This window comes from Paramormyrops kingsleyae, chromosome 4, assembly GCF_048594095.1.
Source record: "Paramormyrops kingsleyae isolate MSU_618 chromosome 4, PKINGS_0.4, whole genome shotgun sequence".
NCBI lineage: Eukaryota > Metazoa > Chordata > Actinopteri > Osteoglossiformes > Mormyridae > Paramormyrops > Paramormyrops kingsleyae.
The window spans coordinates 42,879,069-42,893,086 of NC_132800.1; the positions used below are offsets into that span (position 1 = coordinate 42,879,069).

Genomic DNA, 14,018 nt, shown 5'->3' on the forward strand with positions numbered 1-14,018 from the left:
GTCTCGGACTTGGAGGTGCTAATCCTCATCCCTGCCGCTCCGCACTCGGCTGCGAACTGCCCCAGAGCATGCTGGAGATCCCCCGCAGATGAAGCCAACAGGACGACATCGTCTGCAAAAAGCAGCGAGGCAATCCTGAGGCCACCAAACTGGACACCCTCAACACCCTGGCTGCGCCTAGAAATCCTGTCCATAAATATTATAAATAGGACCGATGACAAAGGGCAGCCCTGGCGGAGCCCAACCCACACTGGAAACACGTCCGACTAATTACCGGCAATGCGGACCAAGCTTCTGCTCCATTCATACAGGGACCGAATCGCCCACAACAGCGGACCCCGGACCCCATACTCCCGAAGAACCCCCCACAGAGCACCTCGGGGAACCTGGTCATAAGCCTTTTCCAAATCCACAAAACACATGTAGACTAGATAGGCAAACTCCCAGGCCCCCTCCAGTACCCTTGCAAGGGTATAAAGCTGGTCCAGTGTTCCACGGCCAGGACGAAAACCGCATTGTTCCTCCTGAATCCGAGATTCGACTATCGATCTCACCCTCCTCTCCAGTACCCCGGAATAGACTTTCCCAGGGAGGCTGAGAAGTGTGATCCCCCTGTAGTTGGAACACACCCTCCGGTCCCCCTTCTTAAATAAGGGGACCACCACCCCGGTCTGCCAATCCAGCGGCACTGTCCCTGACCTCCATGCACTGTTGAGAAGGCGTGTCAGCCAAGATATCCAGAGCCTTCAGGTACTCCGGGCGGATCTCGTCCACCCCCGGGGCCCGGCTACCACATAGCTCTTTAACCACCCGGGCCACCTCAGCCCCAGTGATGGGCAAGACCCCCCCAGCACCCTCGGGCTCTGTGCCCTCAGATGTCTGAAAGGCAGTGTGCGTAGATGTATCTGAGGCAGGGTTGAGGAGGTCCTCAAAGTATTCCTTCCACCTCCGGGTGATGTCCCCAGGTGAGGTCAACAGCACCCCCTCCCCACTATAAATAGTAGGAACCAGGAGCTGCTTCCCCCTCCTGATACTCCGGATGGTTAGCCAGAACCTTTTTGAGGCCGACCGAAAGTCACTTTCCATGGCCTCACCAAACTCCTCCCATGTCCGGGTTTTTGCTTCTGCCACCGCCCGAGCCGCGTTCCGCCTGGCCTGCCGGTACCCGTCAGCTGCCTCCGGAGACCCCTGGGCTAATAATTCCCAGTAAGCCTCGTTCTTCAGCTTGACGGCCCCCCTCAGCTCTGGTGTCCACCATCGGGTATGGGGGTTACCGCCACGACTGGCACCGACCACCCCGCAGCCACAGCTCCGTACGGCAGCTTCCACAATGGAGGTCCGGAACAGTGTCCATTCAGACTCAATGTCCTCAACCTCCCGGTATGCAGTTGGAATTCTGCCAGAGGTGCGAGTTAAAGCTCCAGCGAACAGGAGCCTCTGCCAGACGTTCCCAGCAGACCCTCACTATGCGCTTGGGCCTACCAGGTCTGACCGGCTTCCTCCCCCGCCACCTGAGCCAACTCATCACCAGGTGGTGATCAGTTGACAGCTCTGCCCCTCTCTTTACCCGAGTGTCCAAGACGGAAGGCCGCAGATCAGATGATACGATTATAAAATTGATCATCGACCTGTAGCCCCGGGCATGTTCGTACCATGTCCACTTATGGACACCCTTATGCTCGAACATGGTGTTCGTTATAGACAAACCATGCATTGCACAGAAGTCCAATAACAGAACACCACTCGGATTCAGATCAGGGAGGCCGTTCCTCCCAATCACCCCCTTCCAGGTCTCACTGTCACTGCCTACGTGAGCTTTGAAGTTCCCCAGCAAAACGATGGAATCCCCCCGCGGCACGCCAAATAGCATACCGCTAAGGGAATCCAAGAAGGCCGGGTACTCCGAACTGACATTCGGTGCATAAGCGCAGATGACAGTCAGAGACCTATCCCGACCCAAAGGCGCAGGGAAACAGCCCTCTCGTTCACCGGGGTAAACTCCGTTGTTAATGCACCGAGCTGTGGGGCCACCGATAGCCCCACCCCAGCCCGGCGTCGCTCACCCGCCGCAACTCCAGAATAAAAGAGTGTCCAGCCCCTCTCCAGGAGACTGGTTCCAGAACCCAAGCTATGTGTTGAGGTGAGCCCGACTATCTCTAGTCGATACCTCTCAACCTCACGCACAAGCTCAGGCTCCTTCCCCACCAGAGAGGTGACATTCCATGTCCCGAAAGCCAGTTTTGTCAGCCGGGGATCGGACCGCCACGGCCTCCCTTGGCCGCCACCCGATCCACAAAGCACCGAACCCCTGCCCTTGAACATAAGGCATTTAAATTTCTTTATGTCCACTGGACTGTTTGTAGTTGTCCACAAAGCACTTCCTCACAAATCAGACATTATTTTTGTTTGAACTCCTCTTCCACTGGTATCATATATTCAAAATGTCTGTTTTAATTACAGGCACACGACCAGTGTATAAAAGATTAAAATAAATACAAATTCTGACAGAACAGGGTAGGTCTTGTGCCGTATCTATAAATTCCATCATTCTGAAGAACTGCCTGGCCATCGAAACTATTTTTTTAAAAGCTTTCTTGAAATTGGGCTGAGCTGGCTTTTCTTCCGTCACTGTGAGTCATACATTGCAGCAAGCAGTCTGACCTCAAAGCTGAGTTTGTGTTTCAAGCATTTAAAGATGACAGGAGCCTGAGACATTAAGACTAAAGTCTATGGAATGCTATCAAAGTAAAAACCATCTGAATCAACAGGTCAAAACTGTACATGTTAAGACAATGTAAAAATGTGACGTGTTAATTCAGAAGGTTTCATAAAAGCCCGAATTATACTTCTGCTTCAAACTTATGCCGCAACCTACAGAAGTGGCCAACGCAGCCACGAGCATTTATACTTGTGCACGGGGCGTCGCTAAGCAGTTACATCCCCAAAATGCTAGACGATACATAGCTTTGAATGTTGCATTTATTGTCTTCCCACCCTGCAATACTCAATTGTTGAATCATGCAATTGAAACAGAAAAAAACATTTAACAAAGTATACATTTACTGAGTTCTGGTTACATTTGTGCTGCTCCAATCATCCTGTACACAAATTTGGAAAAATGTCAAGCTGCTACAAAGTCACTGTTTATGCATTTTCTAAAGCTAGTATACTATACAACTTTCTACTTATTTTTTTAGTCTTGTAAAGCACAAATAAACTTAATGGAGGTAAGTGAAGTTGGCGCTGTCACCCTGAGTGTTTTGTAGACCTGTTGCTATGATGCCCAGGGTGGGTTATTTAATGCTAGATATAAGTAGCTCTTCAATTTCAAGCAGCTACATAAGTACAACTGGGATGTACACTTTCTTCACTCTCATAATAAACAATGATCGCTATGAAAAGTGGACCAATAAGAGTTCTTGCAGTCTGTGTCACTGCAACCTGTAGTTACACTTCTGGGGAGGGGCACAGGGTCCATAGCTATAGAAGGTAAGGCATTGACGCAGCAGTATGAATCAGTCTGGGGGGTTCGGGTGTCACGCCGTGAAACTAGCGGAAAGGCAGCAGTATGCGTAATGAAAACACGGAGCCAAATAAGGGAAGATGGCAGCATGAAATACTGGAAATTCCTCCCACTCTGTCCTCGAGGGTATTTTTGCTATTCTGCGGGTTACATGGTGCCAGCTCAGGGCAGCCTTATCGTTGACATGAAGCACTTTCATTAATGGCAGATAGGCTCAGCATAAAGCTTCAGCTCAGGAAGCCCCCAGCCTCTGCGCTTTAGTTGGAGATCTTGCCGCTGAAGCAAACTCAGAAGCTCAAAACAAAATAAAAACTATGAGGGCAAACTTGGACCTTGCTGGAAGACTTCGGAACCACAGGACAGACACAAGACCGACTTTGTAAGAAAGCATTGGCTACACAATGGGAATGTGACAAATTTAGTGACGTTGGTCACTCCTTCGGGTATACCGGCAGCGTGTCGCCCCGAGGTCACGCTGTCACATCTGTCAGCTCTGTTTGCAGGATGATGCTGGTCTCCCCGTTCTCCCCAGCATGTGGAGCCGCGGGCAGCGGCCTGTATTCACGGCGATACAGCAGGCGTGTCACTAGTGTGATGAGGAACATCTCTGCGATCAACAGCTGCTGGTTCATCACTGCAGGGGGGTAAGGCAAAATGCTCTGTGGTTTGCAATTGCTATCGTGTACCTGTATGGTTGCCCTGGTGGCAGACGCAGCTTGCACTCATATCATGGTGATAAGGTGAGTGAGGTGACTCTTACAGTATCCTCTGTACTGCGAGGAGAAGGGTGGTGAGCAGGGAATGACGTGATTCATAGCCAGGATGTTGATTATGGCTGTCTGGAGCTGGCTCAGGATCAGCACCATCTGCAGAGACATGAGGAGGCAATTTCAGCTGATGCAGACCTATGTCAGAGCCCAGAGCCACTAAGCAGGAGCAGAGCAGGTTAGCTGTAGGGGTGTAACAATACATCGATTTGTATCGATATATCGATTCAACGGCAAACGATCCGATGCATCGATGTGACCGCATAAATATCGATACATGCGTTTTTATTTTCTCGCCTGTTCCAGTATTGTTTTCATGATCCACTCCGACATATACATGGTCTACACCAGGGGTGCGCAATAGGTCGATCGTGATCTACTTTTTGATTGCAAAGGTAGTGTGGGTAGATCGTATGGCATAAAAAATAGAGGATGGATGACGCGTTCAACCGCGCCAGCTGCTGCAAGCGACTGAGTCGCCTAGTTAGCCTCCAGTTTATTTCTACTAAACTTAAGAAAGGGTATAAAAATGAATGGGGGAGCTGGACCAAGTAAGAAGCCAAAAACCTACCACTTCCATACGGAATGGGGGGAGGACTGTTTTTCACCATGTCATATTCGAAGTGCATTTGCCTCATCTATCAGTCTACCATTGCTATTCCGAAGAAGGGAAATGTGGAGCGGCATTTTCAAACTGTTCATAAAAACTACGACATTAACTTCCCTCCGAAAAGCGAGCTGAGAAATAGAAAGGTGAAGGAATTAAAATCCCAGTTCAATTCAAAAATACTTTATTCATGCCAAAGGGAAAATAATAATAGTAATAATAATAAATAATATTAAAGAATACTCAATATTTTTATACATAAATATATGTTTTGCATTTTTATAGTAGGTAGATCATTTTGACTTGGTCATTTATAAGTAGCTCGCAAGCTAGCGTAACTTCAGAGCGTGTGTTTAGTACGGCAGGTGACATAGGACCTTATGCTCAGAGCACACAATCTCCTGAACACGTTGACCATTTAATTTTTCTTAAAAAAAAAAAAACTCTCAAAGAAAAATACTGTATCCCAGCATTACGGAAGAGGATTAGGGCCACCATGAAAATATTATTTGAATTCTGACTTTTTCTCAGAATTCTGACTATAATCTTTAAACTTTTTTTCTAAATTCAGAATTCTGAGATTAAAGTCAGAATTCTGAGAAAAAAGTCAGAATTCTGAGATTAAAGTCACAATTCAAATAATATTTTCATGGTGGCCCTAATCCTCTTCCGTAAATTCCCAATAAAATATGATAAAATGCTAATTATATTTGCCTTTTTTAACTCATTGAAATGTAAAGGATTGTGTGAAATTTCATAATTTTGACTACTATCCCCAGTATTGAACTGAATCGAATCGAATCGTATCGTATCGTGGCAATTTTTGAGGTATCATAAAAAAATCGAACCGTTGGCTTAAGGAATCGATATTGTATCGTATCGTATCGCGAGGAAAGCTATTATTTACACCCATAGTTAGCTGGCTGACTGACCTGATACATCGCGAATTTGGAGACGATCTTCAGGTCCCTTAAGGTGTCACGCAGGTGTATGAAGATGATGGAGACTGGCCAGAGGGCGATGATGGTCAGAATGCCTGTGAATGGGCCGATCCAGATGGAAGCTCCTGTGATGTTCGTCTGTGGGCAGGGGGCTTTTCAGCAGATATCCCCCACAAAAAGTGAGGCTGACAGGTCACCATGGTGATACTCACATTCCAAGGGTCAAAGTTGTGGTTTGCATACAGCACGATGGACAGGATGCTCAGGACGGTCTTCAGCAGCGCAAACTGGTAGGAGCCCAGCTTGAGGATGAACAGCGTTCTCCTGTGGGGATCCATCAGAGGGAGACACCCATGGTGTGACGTCGCACACAGACAGCCCTCAAACAACCATGCCTAATCCACGCAAAAACAAGCACGGTGAATAGCTGGCTCCTTTTTGGCACGTTTCATGGGAAAACCCAAATATTTACGGGTGGTATTCAGGATTGAAAGTCCCATGCCAATGTAAACATGTAACCTCACATTGTTCCTTATCACTGTGAAAACTTTCCCTGGAAAGAGGATCGTGACATCAAAGGGGACATGCACGCACAAACTCAGACCGATAATGGGCACTTAGGGGGCAGAAATTAGCCTGACTGAGTGCCTCTGGAGATATCGGTGGAAGCTGGAGTCCCCAGAGGAAAATCGCACACAGTGGTCACAGCAGAAGTCCAGTAAGCCCGTGTGCCACCCATCACCCATCTCCCGTGTTATGATTGATTCACCCCTCCTGGCATACCGTGAGATGCCCACGTGGGGCAGGCATGGACAGCAGCAGCAGCAGGGCCCGGTGCTGATCCGGAGTTTGTTCTGGCTGTAGCGCCGCAGGAAAGCCTCGTCCCCACCACACTCCTCTATCATCATAACCAGGAACTGGTACACCACGATGGCAAAGTACCTGCAGAAAGGCAATCCGGAATCGCTGCACCTCTACGCTAATGGCATCTTGGCACATTAAAACCACAGAGGGGCACCACACTCACGAGTTAGAGGTCAGGTCCGTGAACATGGTGGCCTTGGGGATCCACATAGCCAGGCAGGACATGGTTGCGATGACCTGGCGGGGGAAACGAGAGATAGAGGTTAGGGTGATGGAGCTCCAGCAGGGAGAAGGGGGAGGAGGAGCTCACCGGTGCTGCCCCATTCACCCAGATGATGGCAGTCTTCTTGGGGTATGGAAGCTTCTGGAAGAAGTAGACGCATTCCTCCAGGTAGAGCAGCACGGACAGCAAGGCCATGAGCGTCAGCCCAGCATAGAGAACGATCCACAGTGTGTCCAGCCCTGCCGAAAAAGAACAAGTAATTAGCCAGCTACCTGTCCTAAAGCAACTTTCCCAGCATTCACTGGGGCCCGGCGCCATAGTACATCACATGGCACATATACGAATAGCTCAGAGATGCCAGTCAGCCTGAAATCCCCTCGCCATAATGAGGGCATACAAATTCCACACATGGTATATAGAGCTGGGACTCACACAGCCACATCCACGAGGCTACAGCGCCACCTACTGAGCCACAATGCTTTTTATGATCACTCTGAAATTATGATTGATTTGAATCTGGAACAGACTGGTGGTGCAGGATGACATGGAGTTTCACTGAACACTGACTACGTTTCCACATCACTCCCACTTTCCCAGAAGCCGGTCCAGCAATGAGAAATGGAAACATCTGGCAAGAAGCTTAGGAATTCTAAACTAAGAACGGCAATGGCCCAGAAATCCCCCCAGGGAAAACTAATTTCCAGAGGCGGGACACTCCTCTGAACTGCTTGTGATATGAAACTTCAGCAGCAGTCTCCCTCCAGTGGCTTGGGTCTGGAAAAGCCACTGGGACAGCGAGAGTCTCAGAAGTGTGGGGATTTTGTTGGGGGGGGGGGTGGGGGGAGCAGAACAACACAGGAGCAAAACACTTACTCCTCCCCCCCCCAGCTGCTGGCTTAAGAACAATCAAAAGTGAAAGGAAACTGAACACACTGAGACTCGTTGTACATCCACTGAGGATACCCCTCCACCCCCACTAAAAACTGATGCCGGAAAGTGCAGCAAGACAGGAATTCTGCTGCACATTTCCTGTAATCACCTTCTGCAGATTCTGGTAAACAGCCTGTTTGTGGGGTGCATGGGCTGCACTAGGATTAAAAATCAGCCCATACTGGCTCACCACAATAAAATACCTACAGTGCCGCCCTGGTTCCTTCTCAGGCTGTTCTCTCCCATTAGACCTTTCTCCACTAACAATCACTTTCTCTTTCTGCCGTTTTCCTGTCCCTGGAATGCTGACAGTGAGACCCCATCCCCACCTCTTCTGTCCGAGAGTGATCACATGATTCCAGATATCCAGATCCCACAGAGGGTTACACTAGCAATGCACCTTCCCAGCAGCCTTTGCAGTAGTACGCTAACAGCCCTCTGACAAGGCGTGGACCACAATTACACCCAAATTATGCAACACTGAGAAATTGCTAAAGAAAAGTAGGAGTCCCGTGTAGTTGACTCCCGTGTTATGGATTCACAAGCCTGCAGACTGTTGGCTGGTTTATTTCGATTAAGGAACGATTAAACAATGACATTTACCTCCCATTAGACCCTGATGATGACTAGATGCAGGTCAGATACATTAATATACAGAACCATAGAACCTTTTTACAGGGCCACTGTCCCTCCCACTGGATACCTACTAAACCCATTTGTGGATCTCACAGATTTGGCATCTGGCACTAAATCTATCACTGACAGACTGGGAGGGTTTGTCTCAGTGAAGTGGGAGGCAGGGCATGTCCAGGCCTCCGAAGCTGCGGCACCTCACCGTGCTCCTTGACAGGCCTCGGCACATACCAGCAGAATCCCCGCCATGCTTAGTGCAAATCCAGAGCGAGCAAAGAGCGACGCTCCAAGATAAACTTCAATTCTTCTTTCTGTAATGATCTGACTGCATTTCAAGCTAATCTTTATGATCTTTATAACACACAGCCTGCACCAGCACAAGCAGAATGGGAGGTTCATGGATGGATGGATGTTTTTGATCTTCAGTACAAGCCTACACATGGCATGTGAGGCCCCCAACAGGCTGCCCTTGCGCTGTGCTCCTGTCCCATATGGGGACGTCATGTCATGTACAGCCCAGTAGCCGAGATTAATCATACGTGGATTTGGGCACGTGCCCAAGGACACCATGCGCTCAGGGGGGCATCAAGCAGTGCAGCCCCCCATAAGCACACCCTCCACGGTCCCATTCACAAATGTCATTTAACAAGTTAATCCGATTTAATATCTAATATATTTAATATGATTGTATATGGATCTTTTAATATGGCACTCACTGAAAAGCCTATGTAGTGTCTCCCTGATGTCAGACGCATCGCTGAATTTGGTGGCTTACAAAGCAGCTCCGTTCCTGTCTGACATGACGTAATGTGCGCTGTTGCCCTGGGGCACTTATTACTCTCAGTGTGGCCCTGCCCGGTACTATCACCACACTGATCTATTATCAGATGAACTGCAGCACCCAAGTTTGATAAATATGTCACCTGGGAATCTTCAACAGGGTAGGGCGGTCAGTTGACTTTGGCCCTCCAGTGGTTCTTTTCTCTTTTGTTGTGTTCTGGCTTTCTTTCTTTCGTCTGTATAAATGATGTAATGATTAATTTCATCACCCTTATTCCAAGTGCCTTGGGGCAACACTGTTGTGGAAGGCACTACATAACAATAAATTGTATTGAACTTAATTACTAAGAGCCCAGAGTGTAGGTACTGTGCACAAGTACTTGGTGTGTTACGGCGTGCCAAACAGCGCCTGTCTGCCTGGACAAGAACCTGAAGACGGCAGGACTTGACAAGCAGCGATGCCACCATTTACTGGCCCCGCCCATGTCCGGCATTAGGCCACACCCAACGCCCGTGCAGTTAAGATGGGCAAACCGTTCGAGATCACGGCACGTTAATGGTGCCGCTTCTGCACATTATAGATACGTGTATATGACAACTGCTGTCGGTGCCTCCTAGTTAAAACCCCGCAGGTCCGACTATCTGAAGGATTTACGGTGTCCATTAAACAGATTTACCAAACACGTAATACATTTCAGTGTACAAATAATGTCTAGGCTATTAATGTACATTACCATACGATATTTAATTTGAACTATATAATGCAAAATTTACTAAGTAATATGTATTATAATAATAATAAAAAATAAAAATAATTAAAAATAATGATGATGATAATAATTCAAATCAAAAACGCAGATTATGTTCATCCAATGATATTTCATTCTGTGAGAACATTTATTTGATATGGTGTATCAGTGTAAATACTAAAGTCAACAATACCGTGATTTAAAAGTTACTTTCTCACTCTTTTTAATAGATGAACTTTTGCTGATATAATTTTACTAATATACATCTTTTTGAACGGAAACAAATTTTAATTTAACGGCAGATCGCTCTGTGTGTGGAGTTTCCTCCGCAGTCGATAGGTTCGATCACTAAAGCCCCGAGTATTTTATTCCCGATGCCAATCTTCCTTCCTTCAAATAAAAAGTCAAGCCCGGGAAAACTTGTCTTAGCCCCTGATTCGGTAATTTGTAAAATAATAGTAGAAATTAAGATTAAAAAACGCGGATTACGTTCATTCAGTGATATTTCATTCTGCGAGGACATTTATTTGATATATCAGTATAGATGCTAAAGTCAACAATACGGTGCTTTAAAAGTTACTTTCTCACGGTTTTTAATAGATTCACCTTTACTGGTTTAGTTTTACCAATATACGTCAGTTGAACTGAAATATGTTTTAATTTTAACGGCAGATCGCTGTGTGTGGAGTTTCCCCCTCAGTCCCAAGTCATGCAGTCATACGCCCTGGCATGGACGTCGTTAGGTCCGATCACTCGGGGATGAAGTCCCGAGTATTTTACCCCCGATGCCAATCTTCCACCCTTCAAATAAAAATCCATGCTCGGGTAAACCCCTGACTTTTTTCATTAGCTAGAAACGCGTCCCTTGATTTGTGTCTGTGCGCCCTACGATGGCCTGTCTATCCTATCCTGGATGTCCTGCGCTCGCTCGCCGGGATAAGCGGCTGCGTGACGGAAGGATTTTTAAATTCATGGTTGCCTGTATGAGTGCGACTTACTCACAAATACAGCTGTCTCACAAACAGCAAATTGCATTTCATTTGTCCTTCAAAGCAGTTTAAAACTAATGTTTTTCTTCCTCTGACACATCTTAACCAACCAGCTTGGACACGTTTTTACGCGCTATTTCACTTATCGACATGCACGAATTGTAACTATTATAATTACTGTCTTTCGAATATGTTTACTAATTGCAATATTTAGAGAGTGTAAAAAAGGGGATTTCAGAATCAAACCAAAAAGAAGGAAACGGAAAGCTTGCAACTGAATTAATGAAAAGCCAAGATCTCTGCTAATCCATCGCTTATGTGAGCAGACAAAGTAATGAAATCAAGAAAGAGGTGAAGTGAGCGTCCTATCCAGCATTCGGGCGCCTTTTCCTGCCAGTCAGGCGCGTTTCAGCACATGGCAGAGTAGCCGTCAAAAGCGCTACCTGCAGGGGCAGGCTAAGGGATCTTACCCTTAATAATGTCGATGGCCAGGGGAGGCGGTCGGGAACACCAGGGGTCCTCAGTGCCATTCATTTCCTCCGTGGTGTATCGTGCTGCTGTGATCTCGTCTTGAATCACCCGTCTAAATCAGAGCCTATCCAGTTGGAAAGCGCGATGGAAGTTTTTAAGTGAGCACCGCCCATCTTGCACATTACGGCGGCTGTTTGACTGTCGCTCAACATGCTGATCGGGAGGGGTGCACATCTGCAGAGCCGATGGAGCATTTAAAGACGTGTCATAGTTTTGGTTTCGCTGAAGCTTAAAAATATGCCAAGTGCCAGTAATGACCTGCCTCTTTACTGCGGGAAGGCCCACAATCGACACTAACAGGAAAGCTCATGGGAAGATGGACATGACCAGAACTCTGTCCCACCGCACATTTCTGTGGAGTTTGTGGTGACACTGTCAAGTGGCTGCCTAAGCCTAAGACCCTGTCAATTTGCCCCACGGGTTTACTTATTCATAAAGTGCTTGTGCTGCAAAGCTCAACAGTACAGCTCTGGAGCTTGAACCTTAACTGCCATGCCCCCTGCTAGCAGCTCAGCATTCCAGCACTCCCTGCAATCTTCATTCCATCTCACAGTTGCTTGTCTGTTTGCTCCCATGCTTGCATGTTGACTGTCAGTAGCTATTCCTACTTGCCAGGGCTCAGTGAGGCCGCCTTCCGCTGCCGATGACCACTAAAGCATATGCAGTGGTTAAACATGTTGTGTTGAAAGTTGACCTGGTGTCGATTTCACCCTCGACCGGGCCCTGCTCAGCTCCCTACCCTGTCCTGTCCTGCCTGCTGTCCCACCCTATGCAATATGCCAAGTGTGTGTGTGTCAGAGTGATATAATATGTGTGTGTGTATGTGTGAGTGTGTCAGTGTGATATGATGCAGGTGTGTATGTGTGTGTCAGTGTGATGAAACACATGTGTTTGTATATGTGTCAGTGTGATATGATACAGGTGTGTATGTGTGTGTCAGTGTGGTATGTGGGTGAAAGGGCCAGGTGTGGGTGGGTACTGTGGAATGTCATGTCCGTTATTGTCAGTAGTAGCTCTAGTGCTGCTTTTTTTTTATTTATTTTTTTTATATTCCCTCCTCCACCCCCCCTCTGCGGGGGACTACTTTATCTGTATCGATTTATTTATTTATTTATTTATTAATTATTATTATTTTTTTTAAATTATTATTTATTTATTTTTTATTTTATTTTATATTTTTATTTACTTCCTCAAAAGAAGGAGAGGGAGGGGGGGGACAAAGGAGAAGGAGGGAAGAGAGAGAGAGGGAGAGAGAGGAATGGAAAGAAAGTTTCTCCATGTAATTGTCTAGTAGTGTGTGTGGGGAGCCACAGCCCTGCCCACCCAGGACATGAAGTCGACATGGAGGAGACCCGGGCCCCAGATATCCAGAGGCCCCCCAGGGCATGGGAACCCCAGGAGGACCACCGCAGGGACAATTGCAGCCCCCACCGAGAAAAGGGCAGAGGAGCGCTCCGGAGGGGGGCCATCCGGCAGCCACATCACAGGAGCCCCAGGGGGCCGTGGCGACGAGCACGCAGGCCCCGCCGGCGGCCGGCCACCCCAGGGCAGACCGGACCCCGGGCCCAGAGATCCAAGGGCCCCCCCACCCCCCAGCCAGGGCCCCGACAGAGCCGGAAGGGCCAGGCCCCGGCAGGCAACCGCCGAGAGTGAGCCAGCACACACCAGAGCATCCAGCCCCGGACATCGAGAACCACCAACGCATCGGCAGCCGGGGGCCTCATCCACCAGCAGGGAGTGTGGCGGGGGTGAATAGAGCCTGAGATGTTATTTCAGGTGGAGTCTAAGACCCAACCTGACACATACGTATAGACAAACAGGTGTACACATACACAAGCATACGTTCCCACCCTCATGCACACATAAACAAATATTCACCTATTCGCCCAACATGAAGACACAGAAATGAACACCGTACACACACTCACACTCCCCATATATACTCTATACTCCGAGATCTAGGCACCACCACCCCCAGAGGGGCAATCCGCCACCAGACCTCGGAGATGGATCCCTTTTTTCCTCTGGCATGGGGACAAGAAGACCACCCCGGACCCCACAGCAGCCGAGAAGCCCACCAGCCCAGACCCCGACCGGACGGCCAGCTCCTCCCAGCCCCCAGCCCCAGATGGTGAACAGAGAACCGGGGTGTGAAAAGACCCCATGCTTCCCTCCGCCCGCTCATATGTGGTGTTGGTGCGTGTTGTTCTAAAGTGCTTTAGTGCTGCTAACTTAGAATATATGGATAAAGTTCAAAGTTCAATTGCGATATGTCAACAAATTTCTACATATTGTAGATACATAATCGCCATCAAGACAATATGTAATGCATAATAATAATAATAAAGGAAGGGTGATATACAGCTCTGAGAAAAATTAAGAGACAGCATAATTTTTTGTTACACATTTCTTAATTTATAGGTATTCATCTGTGAATAATATATTTGTATTTTGCAAACTGCAGTCTGGCTCTTCTCTGTT

General features: G+C 47.8%; 1 protein-coding gene across 2 annotated transcripts; it reads right to left on the reverse strand.

The window, feature by feature from the left end:
• Positions 1-2,961: 2,961 nt before the first annotated feature.
• LOC111835777 (organic solute transporter subunit alpha-like) lies at positions 2,962-11,731 on the reverse strand. Of its 2 annotated transcripts, none has more exons than XM_023796424.2 (8): positions 11,477-11,731; positions 7,013-7,164; positions 6,866-6,939; positions 6,622-6,780; positions 6,051-6,162; positions 5,830-5,976; positions 4,284-4,389; positions 2,962-4,157 (listed from the first exon to the last, which is right to left on the reverse strand). In XM_023796424.2, the coding sequence occupies exons 1-8, from the start codon at positions 11,538-11,540 to the stop codon at positions 3,994-3,996; spliced, it is 978 nt and encodes a 325-aa protein (XP_023652192.1). In that variant the 5' UTR covers positions 11,541-11,731; the 3' UTR covers positions 2,962-3,993. The 2 variants fall into 2 exon arrangements, with proteins under 2 accessions (XP_023652192.1, XP_023652193.1); XM_023796425.2 differs by lacking the exon at positions 11,477-11,731 and adding an exon at positions 9,412-9,767.
• Between the last annotated feature and the right edge of the window lie 2,287 nt (positions 11,732-14,018).

Coding starts and splice junctions, on each gene's coding strand:
- LOC111835777 (XM_023796424.2), bottom strand. CDS start 11,540: ATGAATGGCACTGAGGACCCCTGGTGTTCCCGACCGCCTCCCCTGGCC. Junction 6,940..7,012: donor GGGTGAATGGGGCAGCACCG/GTGAGCTCCTCC, acceptor TTCCCCCGCCAG/GTCATCGCAACCATGTCCTG. Junction 5,977..6,050: donor ACAACTTTGACCCTTGGAAT/GTGAGTATCACC, acceptor CCCTGCCCACAG/ACGAACATCACAGGAGCTTC.